General features: G+C 47.7%; 1 protein-coding gene across 5 annotated transcripts in view; it reads right to left on the minus strand.

The window, feature by feature from the left end:
* Positions 1–3,027: 3,027 nt before the first annotated feature.
* caskin2 (CASK interacting protein 2) overlaps positions 3,028–22,670 on the minus strand; it is a 32,423-nt gene continuing 12,780 nt past the window's right edge. Inside the window, exons 4-22 of one of the 5 annotated variants that reach the window (XM_023349135.1) lie at positions 20,789–20,886; positions 20,569–20,714; positions 19,440–19,535; positions 17,432–17,562; positions 13,719–13,827; positions 13,183–13,291; positions 12,924–13,018; positions 11,757–11,862; positions 10,982–11,149; positions 10,671–10,745; positions 8,548–8,678; positions 8,303–8,369; positions 8,137–8,234; positions 7,517–7,627; positions 7,332–7,433; positions 7,093–7,231; positions 5,394–7,010; positions 3,837–4,101; positions 3,028–3,761 (exon numbers count right to left, since the gene is read on the minus strand). In XM_023349135.1, coding sequence (XP_023204903.1) covers positions 3,665–3,761; positions 3,837–4,101; positions 5,394–7,010; positions 7,093–7,231; positions 7,332–7,433; positions 7,517–7,627; positions 8,137–8,234; positions 8,303–8,369; positions 8,548–8,678; positions 10,671–10,745; positions 10,982–11,149; positions 11,757–11,862; positions 12,924–13,018; positions 13,183–13,291; positions 13,719–13,827; positions 17,432–17,562; positions 19,440–19,535; positions 20,569–20,714; positions 20,789–20,886 — 3,760 coding nt within the window. In that variant the 3' untranslated portion in view covers positions 3,028–3,664. Of the gene's footprint in view, positions 3,762–3,836; positions 4,102–5,393; positions 7,011–7,092; positions 7,232–7,331; positions 7,434–7,516; positions 7,628–8,136; positions 8,235–8,302; positions 8,370–8,547; positions 8,679–10,670; positions 10,746–10,981; positions 11,150–11,756; positions 11,875–12,923; positions 13,019–13,182; positions 13,292–13,718; positions 13,828–17,431; positions 17,563–19,439; positions 19,536–20,568; positions 20,715–20,788; positions 20,887–22,670 lie in introns of all 5 variants that reach the window. The other 4 variants (XM_023349134.1, XM_014475064.2, XM_023349137.1 and 1 more) reach the window with 4 other exon arrangements.

Raw genomic sequence — 22,670 nt, forward strand, 5'->3', positions numbered from 1 at the left:
CTATAAACATAACTATAGCCCACACAATACTCCCTAAGGAACTGTTGTTACATAAAAATTAATAATAAATCCATCTTTGCACATAATGGGCTAAAACAAGGTGTTCGGTCTGTGATGCATTTATTAAATAATGGAGGGATTCAGTGTTAAATATAACCTGCAAATTAATAAAAGTGAATTTCAAAACATTATTAGAGCTATTCCCCCAAATATTTTATGCACAGCTAAATGTTTTAATGAGAACCGAGATTACAGAACCCCTGATCTACCTGGACTTCTGATTAATGGACCCAATATCACAGACAATAAACTAAAAAACTCAAAAATTAGGGAATGCTTTACTAGGACTTTGTTTCCTTTTGTATCAAATCCACATTTTATATCGCATTTCTTTTCAAAGGTTCAAATAGTTAAAATTACAACAAATTACTTAAATCTTCCTCTTCCTCCAAAACCCAAGGAAGTGTCAGGTTTTGTGGTGTGAGTGGTGGTGAGGCAGAGGCAGCAAACCCAGGTAGCGATAAAGTAGATGATTTAATAGATGCAAATCCAGAATCCAAAAGTCCAGAACACAGAGAAGCAGAGAGCAATGATCACAACAGGTGACAACTGGAAACTAGACAGACACGATGAGGACCTGACAAGGAACAAAGAACACAGGTGGGGTTAAATACACAGAGGGTAATCAAGGAGACAAGAAACACCTGGAAACAATCAAGGGGAGACAGGACAACAGGGAGAAACTCAAAATAAACACAGATAAGGAACAGATCCCGACAGGAAGTCCACTTAAAATCTTTTCAGGTGTTTTTCCCTCTAAGGAACCTTTAGACTTCGATTTGCTGTTGATGATAAAACTTGTTTATTTTGTGACATCGAGTCGACTGAACATCTTTTCTATTAATGTGTTTATTGCAAAGTTTTCTGTTATAATGTTCACTACTGGCTTTTCCCTAAAACTCCAAACTTACCTGAATTTTCTCAGAAACATTTTTGGGACTCTGAGAAAAGAAAAGAAATTTGAAAGGCTACTGAATGTAATAATTATCAAGTTTTTCATTCACAAATGTGGTTTTCTTAAAGCCAAACCATCTTTCCTCACTTTTCACAAGGAACTCTGCCTCCTTTTCTTATCTCTAAAATTCATGGACAGAGAACAAGATGCAGATCTGGATAATATGATAAACTATTTGAAACTGATGGAAAACCCCTGATGGGTTTTTTTGTTTCATCCTCTCTGTAAGTGGAAGCAACCTGGTTCGGCTTCTTCAAGTTTTTCAGGTTTGTGTTCATCTGATGCCGATACCAAGTTTGTTGTGTAAGATGATAATAAAATAAAAATAAAAAAGTCTTTAATCTGGAATTTAAAGGGACAGTGTTCATTTCCTCTCAGGTTGGTGGCGGCAGCTCAGGGCTGATCTGTGCAAACCGCAGATAAAAACTGTGGAAATAAAAACGTGTCATCATAAAAATATAAGCAAAACGGCGATTTTAATGCCACCATAAAAACAACAAGAGGACACAGCTGTAAATAATGACTGCTCTTATTTTAGGAATAAATATTTACAACGCTGATTCCTCCCAGACTGACGGAAACCAAATCATCTGATTGGATCACCAATAATTCCTACATTTAAATAGCGCCCTCTGCTGGACAACAACATGAACAACACCTCTGTCCTCTAACTTTATTTTTATCCCGTTTCAACAAAAAACACAGTAAATATAATATAAACAGAGTAATGAGTTTAAGTTAAAATTCAGACAACATGACAACACTGGCTGGTGACTTCCTGTGACTGTTTCACAATAAAAGCCTTTTAACGTAGAGCGGTAGAAGACAAACTTTTTTTAAACCACTCCTTCCTGTGATGAGGAGGAGGAGGAGGAGGAGGAGGAAGAGGAGGAGGAGGAGGAGGAGGAGGAGGAGGAGGAAGAGGAGGAGGAGGAGGAGGAGGAGGAGGAGGAGGAAGAGGAGGAGGAGGAGGAGGAGGAGGAGGAGGAGGAAGAGGAGGAGGAGGAGGAGGAAGGTGATCGTGGTGGTGATCCGGACCAGAACCAGAACCAGAACCAGAAGGGTCGCAGCATGCCAGACAACAGTAAAATATTCCCAAAATAAACTTTGTACAAAACTTGGGTTCGTTTTTGCTGATGGTTAATAAACATCTTTAGATTTAAACAGTTTTCAAATCCCAAAATAATTCTGATGGCCCCGGCTCGGTTCTGTTGGAGCAGAGCTGCATCCGGGTCAGATCAGAAAGACAAGACGGTTCGGGGAACAGATGAGTACAGAACGTCCCGGTTCCGGTCCGGTAACCCGGCGGTCCAACAGCGGCTGCACCGCGTCTCAGCGCCACCAGAGGGCATCTGAACCAGAACCAGACAGCATCCGGGTCTGGTTCTGAAGGTCCGAACGAGTCACTGATACCGAACCGCTTCACCGAGCGGGAAATGAACGCAGGAAACGATCAACTTCATCCGGTGAGATTCTGCTTCTGAATTCATTTCCACGTTTTGACATTTGAACATTCAGTAATTTAGAAACAGAAATCACAAATTTAGCAGCGTTGCTGAGCAACAGCCCATGATAGCATGCTAAGCTAATGCTCCCAAAGATCTTTTTACAAAATTGAAAGAAAATCCAGGAGGTGTTGAATCCACGGAGAGATGGCGAACAGTTTGACTCCAGCCAGAACCCGGTCCAGTTCTGGGCCTTCGGTTCTGCTCCAGGACCGTTCATTTGACCTTTCACCTCCCTTTCTCCAGCTCCCTCCTGACGGCTTTGCTGGACTTTGGGTTTAGTTTAACTTTCTTAAACTCGGGTTTAAACTAGGAGTACTAGGTTTTCGATTTCTCCCCAGGCTTACTGAAACAGAGCCAAAAGAACCTGAGTCCAAACTGACGACTCTGATGGCTCAAATTAGCCTCCATTCTTCAATTGTACATGTGGTCGTTGACCGTCAGGCCAGAAGGTAGGAGTGTGAATAGTCCATGTTGGGGGTGGGTATCTATGATACCAGCAGGAGATCAGGTCTCCTGTAGGTAATGCTCTTCAGTCTAGTTTTGAAGCATACATGAAGTGTTTTTGGAGAGATGTGACCTTTTTCATTTGGCCTGTCTCTAGACTGCATAGGTAAATGTCAAAGTGGACTAACTCCAGCACTTCTAAGAAAGTTCTCCAGAACTCGGCTGAGTTTTACCGGGTCAAGGACGGTTCTGGATGGTTCCACATTTGATAAGACATGATGTGAAGTTCTGGACCTGGAACCAGAACCGGGAACTTAAAGAACCCGACGGAGCTGCAGAGCCACAACATGGCTTCCGTTTTAAATGTTGGTGCAATACCAGCGGTGGCCACCAGATGGCGCCACACTGCAGCGTCTTCCTCAAAGAAACAACAGAACTTTAACATGTTTGTTACTGAAACATGACGAGCTTTGTCTGCTGATGGATCCCAGCAGAACCGTTCTGGACCTCATCATAGATCTAAACAGACTGAAGGTTTTCTGGCTGCCAAATTATAAAGACATTAAACTTCCAGGTTAAATATCTAAAGTATTCATGGATCCGGCTGAAAGGTGCTGCAGCAGCAGGTCCAGTTCAGCGCTGCTGTTCTCTGACTGCAGCCCGAAGCAGGCGGAGCGGCGATCCTGATGTTAAACATTTAATCCAACATGGCGTCCAGCTGGTCGGCCAGGTCATCGAACATGTTGCCGATGTCGTCCAAGATGGTCCCTGCTGACCTCACAGAGCTCCCCCTGCTGGTGAAACCAGAGACAGACGGTTAAAGTAGAGGAGAGAAGCGTCCAGAGGAAACAGGAAGGATGAATATTCACCCCTCACTGCCGTCCTGGTTCAGCTTCGTCTCCACTGCCTTCAGAGCCGCCGCTAGAGAGCTGCTGGTCTGGTCCAGTCTCTGCTGGACCTCTTCTGTCTCAGAAGACGACTCAGAGGACAGAGGACTCCCCACGGGTCTCCTGGCGGCCAGAGAGGGGCTCCTGGGGGCCGGAGGACCCAGAGCTGTCGGCCCAGGGACTGCTGAGGAGGCGAACGCCACGCTTTGGACCACACTTACTGTCAACGTGGGAGAGGACCGTCCTCCTGAAGAACACAACACGAGAACAAGTTTCACACCGACGGCTGTCAATGTTTGGGTTAAAGAAGACCAGCAAGTCCTAACCCAGTCTGGTCCAGACCAACAAGTCTTCTACAACACTGCAAGTCACAAGTTAACTCTCACAAGTCCTTCAATAGACCAGGAAGATTTGACCAAGTCTCACAACTTCCTCTACAAAAACATTCTGTTCTAACAAAATTTGAAAGTCAGAGACAGAAAATCCCAGCCAAGCCCAGTTCACGATCCTAAACAAAGATCAAGTCTCCAGCCCGAGTTCTAACCAATAAATGAAAAAGTTAAGTCACATTAAGAAATCCCAACTCAAACTGGAAAGGCCCAGATAGACCAGAAAGTCTCAAGGAAGGTAAGTTCTAACAACATATCAAGTCAAGACAGAAAGAAAAGTGAGAGACGACACAGAAATTACAACCTAACAACATCATGGAATCTCAAGTCAATAGTGGAAAACTCAGAGATGGATTTCTTTCTAGTAACAAGCTGAAAATCCCAAACAAAATTGGGAAAAAAAAACAATAAAAAAATCTGAGATCGGCTTCATCTCCTAAGGAGAGAAAGTATGTCCTAACCAAAGCAAAACGAGTCCCAAGTTAAGACTGGTACAAGTCCACCAAACACTGAATACAATCAAGACAAAACTAGTGAATCCCAACAAAGACAGGAAATGCTACAAGATTTTACAGACTCATTCAAGACCGGCCAACCTTGAGACGGGAAGAGTCCAGTAAAAACCAGGTAGTCTCAAGTCAAAACGAGTCAGGAAAGACAAGTCATAAACCAGGACCAAAACATAACAAGTCAAGAGAATCCAGACAGAGGCTGCTATGAACTTCAAGTTAAGACTGAGAAGTTAGAAAACACAAACCAACAATAGCAAGGCTGGGAATATCCAAAATGAAGACTGGAGACAGGACAGGTAACCAGAATCATAAAGCCTGAAGTTCAGAGAGAAGTCAAGTCCAAGTAAAGACCTGGGAGGCTCTAACCCTGAATCCTGACTGTCAGGGACTGGTGAATGTATCAACATCAGGCTGAAGCCATTCAGAAGCAGGATGCCTCATTAGGTTCCACCTGAAGAGACAAGCAGCAGAAGCCTGAACCCTGCTGGTTGCCTCTTTGAACCGTGGAGTTCTGCAGGTACCTGGAGTACCGCCAACCAGAGAACCAAATGGACATGTTCCTCAGAGGAGCTCTGAGGGTTCTTTAACCTTCAGAGGTTTCAAAATGTATGGATGTGATGAAGGTGTTGGTGTCTCACCCTGAGCGGCCAGCAGACTGTGGCGAACAGGTTTCGGGGTGATGGCGGGTTTTGGTGAGAGAGAAGGTTTCAGAGGAGACCCTGTCGCTGGGCTGCTGGGCCTCTCCAGACTGGCCTCGCTGATTCTCAGGTCCAACTGGTCCTGGTTCCTGGATGGGGGCCTGCTGCCACCAGACTCGGACCCTGAGGCTCCGGATCTGACCGGGGAACCCTCACCCTGCTCCTTGTCCTTGGGTTTGTGGCGCCTCTTCACCGTGTCGGACTCCTTCAGGTTGAACTCGGGAACCTCCAGAGCTTTGGCCCCTGGTTTGTTTGGTGGCTCCAGCACGGCCTCAGCTCTGGGGGGGCCTGGAGCCTTGGGTCTCTGTTTGATGGTCAGGTTGCCTTCTTCGGCGAAGGGGATGCACTCGCTGGAGCTGTTCTGGGGAGACGAAGATCCATCCAGGCCTTGAGCCTTCGGTTCCTCCTCCTCAGAGTCGGACTTCAACATTCGGTCAACCTCTGCGCTGCTGCTGGTTTGACTGGGAAGACATTCGCTGTGGACCTTCCTCCTGAGCTCTGCGGTCTCCCTGGCCTCTGACGCAGCGCCGTGTCTGGGCCCTGGGCTGCTCTCCAGAGAGGCGGTGATGCTCCTGACGCTCCCTGGGCTGTCGGTGACCACGCCCCCAGAGGACGAGGTGGGGCTGCTGTCGCTCAGCTCGCTGCTGGTCGTGCTGCTCACTGAGCTCAGCCTCTTCGGCGGCGGAGGAGGGGGACCCTTTCTGCGGGCACGCACGGCAAACGACTGACTGCGGCCCACATTGCTGTTCCTGTCTGAGCCGGACTGCGACCGGCCGGGCTGGCTGCGGCCGGGCTTTCGGGTCAAGGTGGCGTAGGACGGAACGTCAGACGGCGGAACGGTGAGGTCGTCGTCATCCTCGTCCAGCTCTCCGTCCGACAGCGCGTAGCGGGTCTTGCTCTGCGTGCGCCGGTTTGGGGGCGTCAGGGTCCGGTGGTGCTCAGATCGGGCCGTCGGATTCAGGTTGGTGGAGCCACACTGGGAATGCAGGTAGCTGAAGCCTTTCAGAGCCGGGGAGGCGCCGCGCAGCAGTTTGGGTTTGGCTGGTATGGCCGGGTACTTGAAGACGGTGGCCGTCCCCAGGGGCACCTGCTTGGGCAGCGGCTGATGCTGCAGCGGCCGCTGGTCCCAGCCCTCAGGCAGGTTCCTCTCCCGGGCCGGGCTTCCCTCCAGGCTCTCCTGGGACCAGCCACGGGGGCCAATTGAGGCAGTGGGTGGCTCCTGAGACCGGCCGGAGCCTCTGGACCGGGTGTCAATGTTCTCCTGGCTCTGCGACATCCCCACGGCGTTCTCGACGGCCAGGCCTTCGTCGCAGCCTCCGTAGTGACTCACCATGGCGGTCTGTAGCTCTGCGCTCAGCTCGCTGTCCTGGAAGGTCACCATGATGGGAGTGTGAGGAGAGGAACACTCGCTGCTGGCGTCCGGAGACTCAATGGCGACCAGGTGGAGCGCTCCGGGTGCTTTACGCCGCAGCGTCCCAGCGCCGGTGTCCGCCTGCAAGATGGCCCTCTGGATGTCGCTCAGCTTCTTCACCGCCAACATCAGCTTCTTCTGGTGGCCTGCAGAGGAAATGGAGCGTCAGAAAAGGTTCTGACCCGGACGGCGCGTGGCTCGGCACGTGGCGGCGCGGCGGCTCCGGACCCAGCTTTGTGATGCCGATCTCCTGCAGGTCCTCCCAGGTCAGGTCTTTGACGATGCTGATGGAATCGTAGCCATTCTCTGACAGCTTCTTGTGGTACTGCGGTAGGCCGATGGTGCTGAGCCACTCGCCAAGGTCCGACTGGAAGGACAGGACGAAACGGGTCAGAACAGAACCATAAAGGCGGACGGGCTGAGACGGATCAGAACCAAACCATGGGCTCCTGCAGGTCAATACTCACAGGGATGTACTCCGGCAGCCACTCTGGGATGTTCAGGTTGTTGATCTCCATGGAGATCTTCTTCCGGTGCCCCGGTTTGGTGACGCCGATGGCGGTCAGGTCCTGAACCGGAAACGCATGAGAAACAAGAAGTTGGTGGTGTGATCCACTGGGTCGAGCCTCTAACAGGCTTCTGGTGGATTCACCTCAGGAGTCATCCGGCTGATGGTGGGAACGTCGTAGCCGGCGCTCAGGAAGTTCCCGGTGTACTGCTGCAGCTGGAAGTCGCTCAGCCACTGGAAGATGGCGTCCGCATCCTGGGACACAGAGTCAGGCAGTCCAAACCCGGTTCTGATCTGGTCCAAAACCGGTTTTGATCCGAAATACACACTCTAACAATTCAGTTAGTTCACTCTTTAATGAAAAACATCAATAGAAATGTTTAATTTTTAATGATTTTATATCTGAAACTTATTAGCACTGAAATTATCCACAAGTCAACTTGATCACAACAGAAATATTTTTAATAATTACCCAAATCAAAATGTAATGGTATTAAATAAATTAAACATTATTTCTTCTAAATCTAGAAAAAACATAAATTTAAAAAATTTATTTATATATCATTTTTGGGCAAATTTTTCCAGAAAATATTCTTCAAAAAGTACAAATGATAAGAATTCTGCAGATGAAACGTATTTAATGTTCTGATCACCATCACTTCTGAGTTTTTATGTAACAGTAATAATTTATTCAGGACGCCCCCTGCGGATGTCTCCCTGGGAGAAGAGCCGGGACAGACCGGGTCCAGTCCTGATCCTCCTACCTTCCCCTCCAGCAGCTGCTGCGGACGAACGAACTGCTGCGTGAAGCTGGGCTCTGGCAGGCGCTGCACCGTCACCGTCTGCCTGCGAGGGGCGCCACCTGCAGGACAGGACAGGCGTCTGAGCAGGGACACCTCACTGCTGAGTTGAGGACGCAGAGAAACCCACCTGCAGGACTCTCTGCCTGTCTGCTGGGGTCAGCAGAGGCTCCTGGATCAGCAGCAGGGGGCGCCAGCTGCACAGCAACAAAAACAAGTTCAGACTCAGCAGAGCTCAGCGGGAGACCAGAGAATCTGATGTTTATGACGTTATTACAGAGACATGAAAACCACTGATTTATTTATTGGATTTAATCTTTTAAATGATTTATGAGAAACGGGCTGTTCGGACATTCTGGATCAGTCTGACTGTACCTTCTTGTCATGGTGACCGGTGGGGTGCTGCTGCCCGTTGGGAGCGCTGTTGCTCTCGGTGCTCTGGCCGCTGCCAGCGCTGCGGGTGCTGCCCACGCTGCCGGTGCTGCCCACGCTGTTCCTGTCCCCGGCTGCAAACACAACAACAGACCCAATAAAGGTGGGCGGGGCTTCGGGGCGGCGTCAGGCCAGGGGTGCAGCCGTCTACAGATGCAGGGCAGCGCGGCTGCAGTGATGCAAGCAGCCAGGCGTCTCGATGGAGGCGTCTCCAGGTCTTCCTCGTCTTCGTTCGTCAACTAAAACCCTCTGAGATCGACATGCAGCAGCTTCTGTAGTGCAGTTACATCGCAGTACGACCTGCTGTCGCCCCCTGTGGCAGCCGTGAGGATTGCTGTTAGCATGAGGCTCTGATTTCAGCGTGCAGCAGCGAGTTTTGGACCAGACACACCAAGACGACCAGCGCATCTCCTGACCAGCGGCTTCCAGTACGGTTGGTTTGGTCTGCTGGACCCAGCAGGCAGAGGCCTCTTATTGGTTGAGTGTTGACCAGTTACCATGGTTACCGGACTTCATGATGCTGAAAATCCATTAAATCATGAAGGTACCAATTCTACCTCATCGTGCTGGAAGCGCTGTACCTGAAGCTGAAGGTTCAAGAACAGAACCCTGAGGAACGCCTGCAGTCAGCGCTAACACACAGGCATAAGCTGAGCTGAATCTGGAGGCATTTACTCCAAATATGCTCCAGTTTGGAGAAAAAATCTTTTAAAGTCAGAGTGGTAGAAGTATGGAGCAGCATTAGGGCCAAAGTTAAGACAACAGTCCAGCGGTGGCTACTTTCTTGTTGGATGCAGCTGCATCCATTCTGAATCTGGCTGCTGATAGGCCGGCACTGGCCAAGGAGAAGGAGGCTACTTACTAGTGATAGCTTAGGACATGCTAGTGACTAGCATGATTAGGCTAGAGTGAGCATTACGGGGGTTAACACACATATAGTTTTCTTTAAAGCAAACATAGAAGAGATGCATCGACATGTTCTTTTTCCTGAGTTTCCTGTAATCCAACATGACACCTAGCATAAACATGCTACATTACATGGAACTGAAGTTGGCTTCTGATTCGTCAAACAGCTAAAGGGCGATTCCACCTAATTTTTCACTGCCTTGAGCAACTCTAACTTTATTGGTGCTGGCCTATTATTGATCGGATCACTAGCCAGATTTGCCAGGTGCTCGCTGTTAGCCTGTCCAATGCTAATGCTAGGATATCCTAGGCTAACGCTAGCCTATCCAATGGTAATGTAACCCTATGTATGCTACAGCAGAGGAAGTAGGCAATTCAGTGCTTCACCAGCCAAAGCATGCTAGTTCCAAGCCTATCCAACACTAACACTAGCTAATCATGCTAGTCAGTAGCTTCTCCAAAGCTAATGCTAGTGAGCAGTCTCGTTCTCAGTTAGTGGTGCTGGCCTATCATTAGCCAGATCATTAACTGCCTGCAGACTGGGAGCTTCTAGCAACAAAAGCACCGCTGGATGTGAAAGAGTCTTAATTTGGTCCAAACACTGGAACTATAGAAGAACCAGAGTCAAACCGTCTTTAAATGTCTGGGTTTCTATGGAATGGTGAAACATCCAACAAGCTTTGGAGAAGTTTAAAATTAAGAAGTTGCTCTTCACAGTAGATGAGGCCAGAACTGATGTCCAGAAACCAGAACATTGGTGCTTCTGGAGGTTGGATAGCCTTTGTGCAATTTTCCCTCGAAAGGTCATAGGTTAGGGTCAATGCTATCACAACCTGGGCCAACGGTGCTAATATCACATTATCCCTGTAGTCTGGGTAAAGGGGCTCCTGTACCAAATAAATACCAGGAAACACTCAGGGATCAGTCAGTGCTGACTGACCAGCTGCAAACTGGGGCGCACACACCTCCAGATTGCACCTAGACCTGGAAGCAGACGATCACAGATAAAATGTTGGAGTCATTCCAGACAGAAATATAACAGATGAGATTTTCCAGACTGAGGCAGCTCTGCTCTGATTGGCTGAGGAGGCGGGCGCTGGCGTCTCGGTGCGTGGGATCCGGGCTCAGCGGGGCAGAAGCTCTGGTTCAGGGGGGCTTACCGTGGAACGAGTCCCTGAGAACCCAGACGTCCTCAAAGGGACACCCAGACTGAGACTGGAGGCTCGAAGACGAACCTATCAGACACAGAGACGGACCGGGTTCTAATTGGGCCTGAGGCGGTACCACACAGCCAGCAGCTTCTGGGCCTTAATGAAGCTTTGGCTCCAAACAACGGAAACGAGACGAACTAAAGTCCAAAGTTTGGGTCAGAGATCAGAACCGGCCCGACTGAAGACAACTGGGGACGCTCGCTGGGCGCGAAACCAGAACCAGAACCGTTCCCGGTGTGTGTCTTGAGTGTGTGCTATACCTGCGCAGGTTGCCAGGCCGTTGGGCAGAACCAGGTGGGTGGGCGGGGCATACAGACTGTATGAGTCGTCGGTGTGGGGGGCGGAGCTTAGGCTGGAGGAGAGGGGGGGTCTAGACTGGTGCTGCTGGCGCTGGGTGGGCAGAGAGGCGTGCCGGGACAGGGCGCCCCCTACAGGGCGAGAAAGGAACAGGAGGAGGAGGAGGAGGAAGGAAAGGTTGGTTAGAGGGAGGAGTCAGTCTGGATGGAGGAGCAGGAAGGGGAGGAGCATGAGATGGAGCAAGCAGCTGATTGGTTCCTGCAGAGGCAAACAGACCCGACAGCCAGAGCCCACCGGCGGGCCCGGCCCAGAAAGCTTCCAGAACCCAGCCACAGTCAGAACACGCCGGTTCCTGATGTTCTGGTACCAGAAGCTACACTGAAACGGCTCTGAGTTAAAACGTTCCGGAAAATAAAACCGATTGATCAGTAAGAACTTCAGAACCACCAAACACCAGCAGGATTAAACCAGATTAAAACAGGCTTACGCCAGATTAAAACAGGATTAAACCAGAATAAACCCTGGATGAAACAAACAGGAGTATTTCCAGTTAAAACCAGAATAAAACAAGAAAAAAACAGAATTAAATGAAAGTAAAACCAGAATAAAACAGACCAAGTCCAGTTAACGGCAGAATAAATGAGAACCGAGTCAGAACATAGACCAGGAGGAAATGCTGAGCTGGCATTGATCATGTGATCAATTACATCAGAGCCGCCATCTTGGCGTCTCACTGACCGTTCCGCCTGCTGATCACCTCCACGATGGACGGAGGGAAGAAGCCGACCCGGTCCGTTCCCCGCTGGCTATCGTGGATGTGGCCCTTCCAGCGCCCGTCCAGGTGCTGCTCCAACACCTGCAGGGGGCGACACCGAGCAGCTGGCATGAAAACACCTTCAGGGTGAGAGCAGGAGATTTGGACTGACAAGCAGAACCAGAACCAGGGTTCTATAACCAGGCTGTCTGGTTTGGTTTTAACCAGAATTTAGTTTCTCACTTTATGAATCATCTATGCAGCTACAAACAAGCTGGTTTCTGCTGCAGAACCTGTTTATTTCTGCTGGTGGATCCTCATGGATCGTCTCAGAGTCCGAATCCTGGACCAGGACACAATCTAGAAATTCTTTTTCTAGACCAGAGGAGTCAGGGATTGTCAGGTTTCTGATTAGACATTATCAATAAAGATTTATTGATAATTTACCTGAATTAAATGGAATTAAAGTGTTGGACTGAGATGTTGTTCCGAGTTCCACCACAGGGTGGCGGTGCTTCCCCTGCCAGTCCCCACAGAAACGTGTAGAAGATCACAAACGGTAAAGATTCTAGATTTTGTTTACTTCTAGGTTGTTAATATTCACCAAGCACATAGATATGATCACCATTAACCTTTATCATGCAATATTTGTTATTCCATTAACCAGCTTCAGGTAAACTCTGCTTAGAGAAGGAAATAACTGTTCTACTCTGTTAGCATCTTTGCGCTAGCATGCTAGTAGCCCCGTTAGCTTAGCAGCTAACTGCAGGTGTTTTTTGGTATGTTTCCTTTTAGCTCTCTGTTGAATGAAACATCATAGAAAATTGTGAGTTTCACTCAGAAATGAACATATAGTGAACAAAAATCTGTTAAATATTTTAAAAGTTCTGGATTTTTACTAAAAAGTTGTTCATGGTGGAATTATTAGGCCGTGAACTTTGCTATTCAACATGTTTAAAATAATACAAACGTGAAATAAAGACGTGATGATTATTTGTAATGGATTCCAGGCTTTCAGAAAGTCTGCTCTCCTGATTTACTGACTGGGTTTGTAACCACCGTCTTCTTCAGCTGAGTCCTTCAAATCAGAACCAGAGACGTGGTTCTGGTACCACAGCTCTGGAAACAGTGTTGGTACCACAGCGTCTCACCGTGATCACGTCTCCGGCCCGGATGTTGAGGGCGGTTGGGTCATGGAGGTTCCAGTGGTCCTTCAGGGCTCTGACCTGTAGGATCCCCGTCGCATCTATTGAGGAAACAGAACCGGATCAGAACCGGATCGTGCACGTGGAGGCTGTACAAATCTTGTTCAGGTTTGTAAAGATGTGTGGTTAGGACAGTCATGGTGACTGAGTGCAAAACTCTGAGGCTCCCTGCAGGGCTCCTGTCAGGTGATGTGTGACCTCTGACCTCTCAGCAGCTGCTTGATGTCCTTGCTGGCGTGGGACGTGGTGAACTGGTTGACGATGTCCAGCGCCGTCTGGTTGTAGGTGTTTCTGATGTTCACGTCCACGCCGGCCTGGACAGAGAGAAACATGGCCGCTGAGAGCTGATCACCAGAGGGCGCCAAAACCGTTCCCCACAACTAAACCAGCTTATCATGAAGAGGAACAGATCTCCAGTTATAGGTCTACAGTTATATCTAGAGTTATAGGTCTACAGCTAAAGATGTGGAGTTATAGATCTAGAGTTACACATCTAGAGTTATAAATCTAGAGATACAGATCCAGATATGTAGAAGAATCACATAAAGACGGTCCCAAAGTCAGCCTTCTGGAAATGTTCTTCAGCTGAACAACATTTCCAGAAACACAAAAGATCTGTTCTGGAACAAACTTCCAGAAAACTGCAACCGATTGATCTGGTTGAACTGATTGAACCGATTGATCTGACTGATAAGGAAGGAATCATTCAGTGCGACAGAGACGCCTGCAGTAGTAACTCACGTCCAGCAGCAATCGCACCGCCTCCGTCTTGCCGTACAGCGCAGCTTCATGTAGCGCCGTTCCAGACTTGCTGGTCTTGTTGATGTCGATGCCGGCCTTCAGCAGCAGCCTGAGCAAACACAGAGCTGCTTGTTAACAGTTCAGAGGTCACGGTGTGAGTTTCCTATACTCGCTTCTGCAGCTAAAACGAGTGTGAGAACCGATGAACCTGCTAAGCCTGCAGACCTTCAGGCTAACTCAGCGCTAACCTTTAAGACCGTTGTTATGGTGCAAAACCATGACGACAAGGGGCTTGGTTTTTATGACCAAGATTGAGATAAGACCTGAACTTTGACCCTGATTCCCAGAAGAGTTGGATCCCTCATTATCCCGAACTAACGACTCCACCCAGATGGAGATTAAAGAGGAGCAGCAAAAGCAAAGGAGCCGGATCAGCAGCGGATGATGTCATGACAACATGTTGCTGCCTGAATGATCAGCGGTTGGCATGAGACCGTCACACAGCAGCAGTCTTCAGACAGAGGCCTTTTCAGAGTCACTGTAACACTGACTGCTACTGGAGATCAACTGAAGCTATTTCATTTCTCTTTGGGATGAATAAAGATTTAATGAATTTGAACTGAAGCTGTCGGCCAATAGGAACTCAGCAAGGGCTGCAGCTCCGTCTGAGGAGGTCAGAGGTCACGGGAAGCATTAACCCTTTGGAGTCTTGGGTCTAAATGGCCGTTTTGGTCTAATTTTGAATATACCCTTATATTTTCACCATAAAAACTATTTACCTTACCTTGTTTGGTATCATTATTTTCAGAACATCCTAAACTTTGTGATTTTACAGTGTTTGTTTCATTTTGACAAAATTTATTATCACATTGGAGCAAAAAACACACACAGAAACATGACCTCATGCCCGCCACAGGGCGGGCGTCGACCTTAAAAGGTTAAAATCATCTGGAGCGAAGGAAGTGCAGACCTCCTGAAGGTCCTTCATTAGTTTGTGCTTTTAAACATTTATTTTCGTCAAAACAGCATCTACAGCAGTGGTTCTTAACTTTTATGAGGTACCGAACCCATCAGTTTCATATGCGCATTCACCGAACCCTTCTTTAGTGATAAATAAAATAAAAACTTTTTCCAAATTCAAGACATAGGTACAGTATATGTTTTTTTTGCTGGTGCACAAAATGAGCCGTACATCAACGTCACTTTGCTCAAAGAACAAAACCATGAACTCACAGCAAGTTACAGTGTTACTTTATTCTGACCCGCAAAAAATATTTCGGCCCCATGAAAGAATTTCAGCCCCCAAAAATATTTTTTTATTATTCTACTAATTTCAGGCAGATATATTTCTTTATTTAACCAGGTAAACCCCGCTGAGATCTAGATCTCATTTTCAAGAGGGACCTGAGCAAAAACTTTGCAATACATAGCAACCTGGTTACAAGATAAAACCAATGAATACATATGCACCAGTATAAAACAATAAAAACAATTTAAAAACAATGACACTGTTTCATAGAATCTTGTTGCCTATCTTTAAGAACTGATCGAAATAAGTCCAGTGAAATCATTTCCAACATCTTAAGTTCAGACTGCAGCTGATTCCAGGCTGTGGGGTAAAACACTGAATGCCTGTTTCACTGTTTCAGTTCAAAACGTGGGACATGCAGAACAATAATGTTATTGGAGCGAAGAGAACCGACAGTTCTATGTAGGAGAGTGGATAAATATGCTGGGGTTGGACCGAGTAAAGATTTATACATCAGGATCATTAAATGATTGTTTCTCCGTTCACTTAAAGGAGCCAATCAGCTTTTGCCTACAAATCACAATGATGTGTCAGACGTCTACTACCGGTTATAAACCTTAAAGAGCAATGGTACACAGTATTTAATGATTGAAGACATTTGGTCGAAGCATTCATATATAAAACGTCTCCATAATCCAAAAGTGGCAGGAATGTTGCTGCTACCAATTTTCTACTAGCTTTGAATGTAAAACAAGATCCATTTCGACAATTAAAAATAAATTTGGATTTTTTTCACAGAATAAAAAACATTTCTTAATTTTTTTAAATGTAATTTGTTTTTTGTCGTTTTGAATCCACAAAATACTTTTTTGGGGCCAGAATAAAGTTTTGCACAAATGACATACCTGCAAATCAGTGAGACTCCTGCTGCTGTTTTTGGGAGACCAGTTCAGAGAGGCGTGGCTTCAGAGAGGCGTGGCTTCAGAGAGGCGTGGCTTCACCTTGGCAGGTGCATCTTCAGAGCAAAGTCTGTTCATTTTCTTCTTTTTTTGCTCGACATATTTAGTATGGATTAAAATATTAAGAAGGAAACCACACGACGTACAACTACGACAGCCGCTAATACTGCGCTCACTAAATGCCCCGCAGCACTGATTGGCCGAGCAATGCAACATGATCCTCTGCAGCCAGTGATGGCCCAGCGGGGCGCGTCATCACGACTTTACACAGGTGTGTGTTTACCTCCGCAGCAGAGGCTCCACCGAACCCCTGAGACCGACTCATCAAACCCCTGGGGTTCGACTGAACCCAGGTTAAGAACCACTGATCTACAGACATTAAACCTCAGAGTGGAGCAGCTAGCCTGTAGCAGGGCTGCATTCTGACTGCATCCCGACTGCATTTGTCGATTCTGAAGTGGCTTCAGTCACATTAAACTGTTGTTCTTGTTCTTCAGCGCTGCTGTCAGTTATCTTCACATCCTCACAGCCAGAGCTCCGGCTGGCAGCAAGGAAGGGGAGCTGGAACTGGGTCACAGAACCGCTGCAGTGGGATTCACATGGCAGCAGGGAGATCAGGCCAGAAAGCCCGAACAAACCCAGTGAGCCCAGCCCAGTCCAGCCTCAGAAGCTGCACATCTTCGGTGTGGATCCAGGAAGTCCTGCAGGCTGCAGACAGACTGACTTCCTGCTGACACAGCAACTCAAAGCAACCATTGCCATAGCAACCAGCAGTTTGTGTGGTTTCTGCTCAGCCCTGCCAGACCGAGGTCCTCTGCACCTGAAACAGGTGAGAGTTTCCACCTGTCCAGTCTGTGGGCCTCAGCCTTCATCCCGCAGCATCATCTTCCTCCAACCAGCTGATCCAGTTCACATCCATATTATGGGATGTTATTTCCAACGTTACAGCCAATTCCAGTGGAATATTTTCACCTGGTTGGTCTTTACAAACTAAATATTTAGCTCAATATTTAGCTAGCTAACGAAATATTTAGTTAAACATTTGGCTTGGTAATATTTGGGTCACCAATTAGCTGCAGCTAGATGTTTTATTTAAACTGTGACAATGAATATCCCTGAAACACGAAGCCTAATTCTTTCAGGAGAAAAACCCAAAACGTTGCAGCTCCTGCTGTGACTCCATAATCGTCACGATGTGTCTGGTTTCCATTTGAACGCTGATAAAAGTTTTAAACCAGAGTCGTTTCTGATCCAGAAGGAGGTTCTGCATCTACAAGTCCATCAGACTGAGGACATCAGAACCGGACTCGGTCTGGAGGAATCATTCAGTGTGTTTCTGCCGCACTGAATCCTGTAGTCCTTCTGGACCGAGTCCGGTTCTCAGTCGGGACTCTCGGTTTCTTCATTTTTTTCTACATTTTCACTTCATGCCTGCTGCTGGTATTTATTTGGTTTCTGCTGTTTGGACCCCAGACTGGACTCTGGTTCTGACCCGGTTTCCTCACCGTATGACGTCTTTGTGTCCGTTGCGAGCTGCCAGGTGCAGCGGCGTGGTGTAGGCGGAGTCTGTCGGCTCCTTCCTCTCATCCTCCAACAGCGCCGCCACCATGTTGCTGCTCAGGAGCAACTGCACCACCTGGAGGGGACAGATGGACAGAGGGACAGAGGGGACAGGAGGATAGATGGACAGGAGGACACATCCTCTGATTCAGTCCAACCTCTCAGGAATAAAACGGCATCATGTTTATGAGGAAATGTTGGACCGATCTCTGACCTCTGACCTCCCATTCATCAGCAAAGTTATTGAAAAAGCTGTTTAAACAATTAACTAGCTTCCTAACGATAACCAACTGCTCTGACTCCTTCCAGTCTGGTTTTCATGCTCACCACAGCACAGAGACTGGCCTAGTCAAAGTGTTCAATGACATCCATATAAATACAGACTGTGGCAGAACCACGGTGCTGGTTCTGTTGGACCTCAGTGTTGACCATGACATATTACTGAATCGACTGGAGAGTTGGGTCGGACTCTCCGGTCCAGTGCTTAACTGGTTTGAATCCTACATAAAGAACAGGGATTTCTTTGTTTCAATTGAAAACTTTTCATCAAAGAGGTCAAAGGTCACATGTGGGGTACCCCAAGGTTCCATCCTAGGACCCCTTTTATTCAATATTTATATGCTCCCACTAGCTCAGGTTATAACAGGAAATAATATTAGCTACCATAACTATGCAGATGATACACAGCTCTACATTACGATGTCACCAGGTGACCTTTGACCCCATCCAATCACTGAACAGAAGCTTAGAACAGATAAATGTGTGGATGTGCCAAAACTTTCTCCAGCTGAACAGAAACAAAACTGAAGTTATTATTTTTGGACCTAAAGAGGAACGATCTAGAGTTATAGATCTAGAGTCATAGATCTAGAGTTATGGATCTAGAGTTATAGATCTAGAGTCAATGCACAGCTTCAGTTATTACAACTGAAAACCAGCGATCAGCCCGAAACCTGGGAGTAGTGATGGACTCTGACCTGAACCTCCAGAGCCACATAAAGACAGTTACAAAGTCGGCCTTCTATCACCTGAAGAACATTTCCAGGCTTAAAGGACTGATGTCTCAGCCAGATCTAGAGAAACTCATCCATGCCTTCATCTTCAGTCGTATTGATTATTGCAACAACGTCTTCACAGGTCTGTCCAACAAATCAATCAAACAGCTGCAGCTGATCCAGATGCTGCTGCTGGCGTTCTGACTAAAACCAGGAAGATAGAGCACATAACACCAGTTTTAAAGTCCCTCCACTGGCTCCCTGTAGCTCAAAGAATAGACTTTAAAATCCTGTTGTTAGTTTATAAATCACTGAACGGCTTAGCACCACAATACATTAAAGATCTGCTGTTGTTGTATCAACCTTCCAGACCTCTCAGGTTCTGGTTCTGGTTCTGCTCTGCATCCCCAGAACCAGAACCAAACGAGGAGAAGCAGCTTTCAGCATCTATGCACCACAAATCTGGAACAAACTTCCAGAAAACTGTAAAACAGCTGAAACACTGACTTCCTTTAAATCTCGACTAAAAACCCACCTGTTTAGGATTGTATTTGAAATGTAATCAATTACAAATTTATTGGTGGACCTTGACTTAATGATTGATTCTATGTTGCTTTGTGATTCTGTGTTTGATATGATGTAAAGCACTTTGAAATGCCTTGCTGCTGAAATGTGCTATACAAATAAAATTTGATTGATTGATTGATTGATTGATTGATTGATTGATTGATTGATTGATTGATTGATTGATTGATTGATTCTGAACAAATGGGTCCAAACTCGCGGCGCTGAGGCAGGAAGTGAGACGGGAAAGTTCAGGAATCCAGAAAAGATTTTAATATTCCAGAACTTTCCTAAACCCACGAATCCTGCAGAACCAAACCAGCAGGTTTAGAAACAGGAGCTCATTTCAGTCGGACCTCCCAGAACCCGACCTCGCTCAGAACCGCTCACTCACCTTGGCCCGTCCGAACTCACAGGCCAGGTCCAGAGGAGTCTTCTTGGCCCGGTTGAGCAGACACGGGTTGGACTGGTGCTGCAGCAGCATCTCCGACTGAAAGCACAAACAGAACTAGATCAGGTTCTGCCAGTGACCCGGTACTAGAGGTTCTCCTGGTTCTAGGAAGCTGCTGCTGGATCCTGTGGTTCTGACCCGGTTCTGGCTCTCTGTGACAGAATCAGTTAGTCCTGCTGAGTCGCTTCCTGTCAGGATCTTCAGGAGCGGATCAAACCGGCCCAACAGAACCAGAACCAGAACCTCTGTTCCCTGTAATTCGGCCGGAATCACCAGAATCTCTGGGATTATTAATCCATATTCAAACTTGTTCCTGCAGTGGACCAGAACCGGGTCAGATCCAGAACCCTGCAGAGAGGAAACTCATCTGTCATTATGGGATGAAGAGACCTCAGCAGGAGTTGTCGTGGAAACCATCACAATATTAAAACAGCACAGCAGAACCGCAAATCCAGAGCCGGGTCTGAACAGAACCAGAACCCAACTAATCACCCGGGTCTGTAGAGAACATGCGTTTCTCCATTTCAGTTAAATCTTAGAATTCAGATTATTTAGTTCATTTTTATTTTTGTTTACTTTTTGATTAATTTACAATTAGAATCTTTGTTTAATTTGTTATTTAAAATAAGTTCTGTGGTTAATAATTCACTTAATTAGTTCATTCATTTCAGTTTGGGACGTCGCTGTTCACAGTAGATCAGTGGTCAGGTGGTTTTTTTACCAGTCAGTCAGTCTGTCCAGCCAGTCTGTCCAGTCAGTCTGTCCAGTCAGTCTGTCCAGCCAGTCTGTCCAGCCAGTCTGTCCAGTCAGTCTGTCCAGTCAGTCTGTCCAGTCAGTCTGTCCAGCCAGAGAAAAGCTGCAGGAACCAGAGACTCTCCTAACTTGTTTGCCTGATCTCCATTTTGACCTTTCTGACCTTCAGGACAGCGTGAGCCAGAATCCACGGAGCATCAGTGACTATTTGAGTTGGATTCACCTTTTGTTTTGATCTCAAGTTTTTTGATTTTTGAATTTGAGTTTTGGACAAATAGTCACTACACGCGTGGTTCTGGTTCTGGTTCTGTGGACTCACCACCTCGTAGTGCCCGTATTGGGCCGCCAGGTGCAGCGGGATGTGTCCGTCCATGGAGGCGCCGTTGACCGAAGCTCCGGACCGGAGCAGCATCAGGACGGACTGGGCCTTCCCCTGCCAGGCGGCGTAATGCAGCGGTCGCATTCCTGCAACCATAGCAACCACAGCATGCGGTCAGAACAGAACCAGAACCACTGGAAAGGGCCCGGCGGAAGCTCACCATTGGAGTCTTTAATGTCGACGGCGGCCTGAGCCTCCAGCAGCGCCGCCAGCAGCTCCGTGGTTCCGGTGAGGGCAGCATGGTGCAGTGCCGAGAAGCTGCAGGTCAAAGGTCATTCATTAAACGCTGGGAGAAGCGGACATTTTCTCAGCCATAAATGTTGCTCATAAAATGATTTAAACTTTTTACCACAAAAATATCATTTTTATTTCATTTTATCTAATTTAAAAACAGTTTTTATACCGTTCAACAACAAGCAACAGTTGCCAGATTTTACTTAAAACAGAGGTCTTCAACACGGGGGTGGCAACCCCTAGAGGGTCGGGAGAAACTGCGGAGGGGTCATGAGATTTCTGATTAAAAATATTTTGTTTTTATTTTTCTAAAATTGAAAGTTACGTCTTTAAATAAACATTAATATGAATCCAAGTTGTAAGAAATTAATAAAAAGAGGCATAAAATAAAGATGATGTGATGGACCAGAACCGGTGCAGAACCAAATCAAACAGAACTGAGACGACTCAACATGTCTCCGTCTCCGTCCTCCCCACAGCTGAGTGGGTCGCACTGAGAGGAAACGGACCTGCAGGCTGCAGGCCGGTTCTGACCGCAAAGAGCCGGATGAAAGGAGGGGGGGAGAGAGGGGGGGGTCTCTCTTGTGAAACGCCGGTGATGCGTTCAAGTCCAGAAAGCGCCGCGGGCAGCGGCAGTAATGGACGGAGCTCAGAGTTTCAGGTTGAGACTCGGTGAAGCGTCAACGCTCTGATGGCTGAGCTGAAGCAGGAAGCTGCATCCAGCTGAAACAGGAAGCGATCCGAGATCTGATGCAAAATCATCAGATTCATCATGAAAACAAAACAGCAGCTTTATGAACCAGAGACAAGCAGCTGGTCCCAGTTTGACTCCGTCAATGGGACTGAGAGCAGATCAGTTTAGCTGCTGCTGGCCATCGAGGAAGAGGAGGAGGAAGATCTCCCTGACGTCCAGTCAACATTTCCACTGATTGTGTCACGTTCCTGCTCCGACCTCCACCAATCACAGAGCTGGAAACCTTCCTCTGACCAATCACAGGCTCCCACTGAAGGGGCTGGGCCTCCCTGAGGTTCACCCCAACAAGCTCCGCCCCCTGACCTCTGGCCTCAGCCGGCAGACAGTTAAGAAGTCGGCAGCCGGTAGATGAGTTTCTACTGAAACTCATGAAGCTTCAGAATCATTTATTTATCGAACTGTTCATCCAGAGAATCACCTGCAGGTGAACTGTTCATCCAGAGAACTGTTCACCTGCAGAGTCTGGATCTCAGGCTGGGAACCGGACCGGATCAAACCTGCTGGGATCCTGGAGAGCTGCTGGCCCCGTTCCAGCTCAGCGCTCCATGGAAACCAATCCAACCATGGGTCTCCATGGAAACCAGTCTAAACATGCAGCCGCCACATGGTCGCCAACAGTCTTCCGCCTCTCATTGATCCCACTGAATGTCTCACAGAAGCGCCAGGAAAGACAAATGGTCTCCATGACGACCAGGCTGACAACCAACAACCACAGCTCTGATCCGCTCTTGAAACAACGCCCCCTAGTCTGCATCTGCATGTGAAGGAGAGGGGCGCAGCAGAGGGTAGGGGCGAACAGAAGGGGAGGAGACCAATCGAAAGGGGAGGGGCCTAATATAAGGGGAGGGGCCCAATCGAAAGGGGAGGGGCCTAATATACGGGGAGGAGCCTAGTCTTGCAGGATCAGAGCAGCAGCATCTGGTTCCTCAGCAGTGAAGACAGCGAGCTGATCAGAGCAGCAATGAGACGTCTGTCCTCTTTGCTCACACTCTCATGTTGATGGTTGGAGTCCTGTCCCCTGACCTCTGACCTCCCCCCTCGGCCCTCTGAAGGG

This window comes from Xiphophorus maculatus, chromosome 16 (assembly GCF_002775205.1).
Source record: "Xiphophorus maculatus strain JP 163 A chromosome 16, X_maculatus-5.0-male, whole genome shotgun sequence".
In the NCBI taxonomy this organism is placed as follows: Eukaryota; Metazoa; Chordata; class Actinopteri; order Cyprinodontiformes; family Poeciliidae; genus Xiphophorus; species Xiphophorus maculatus.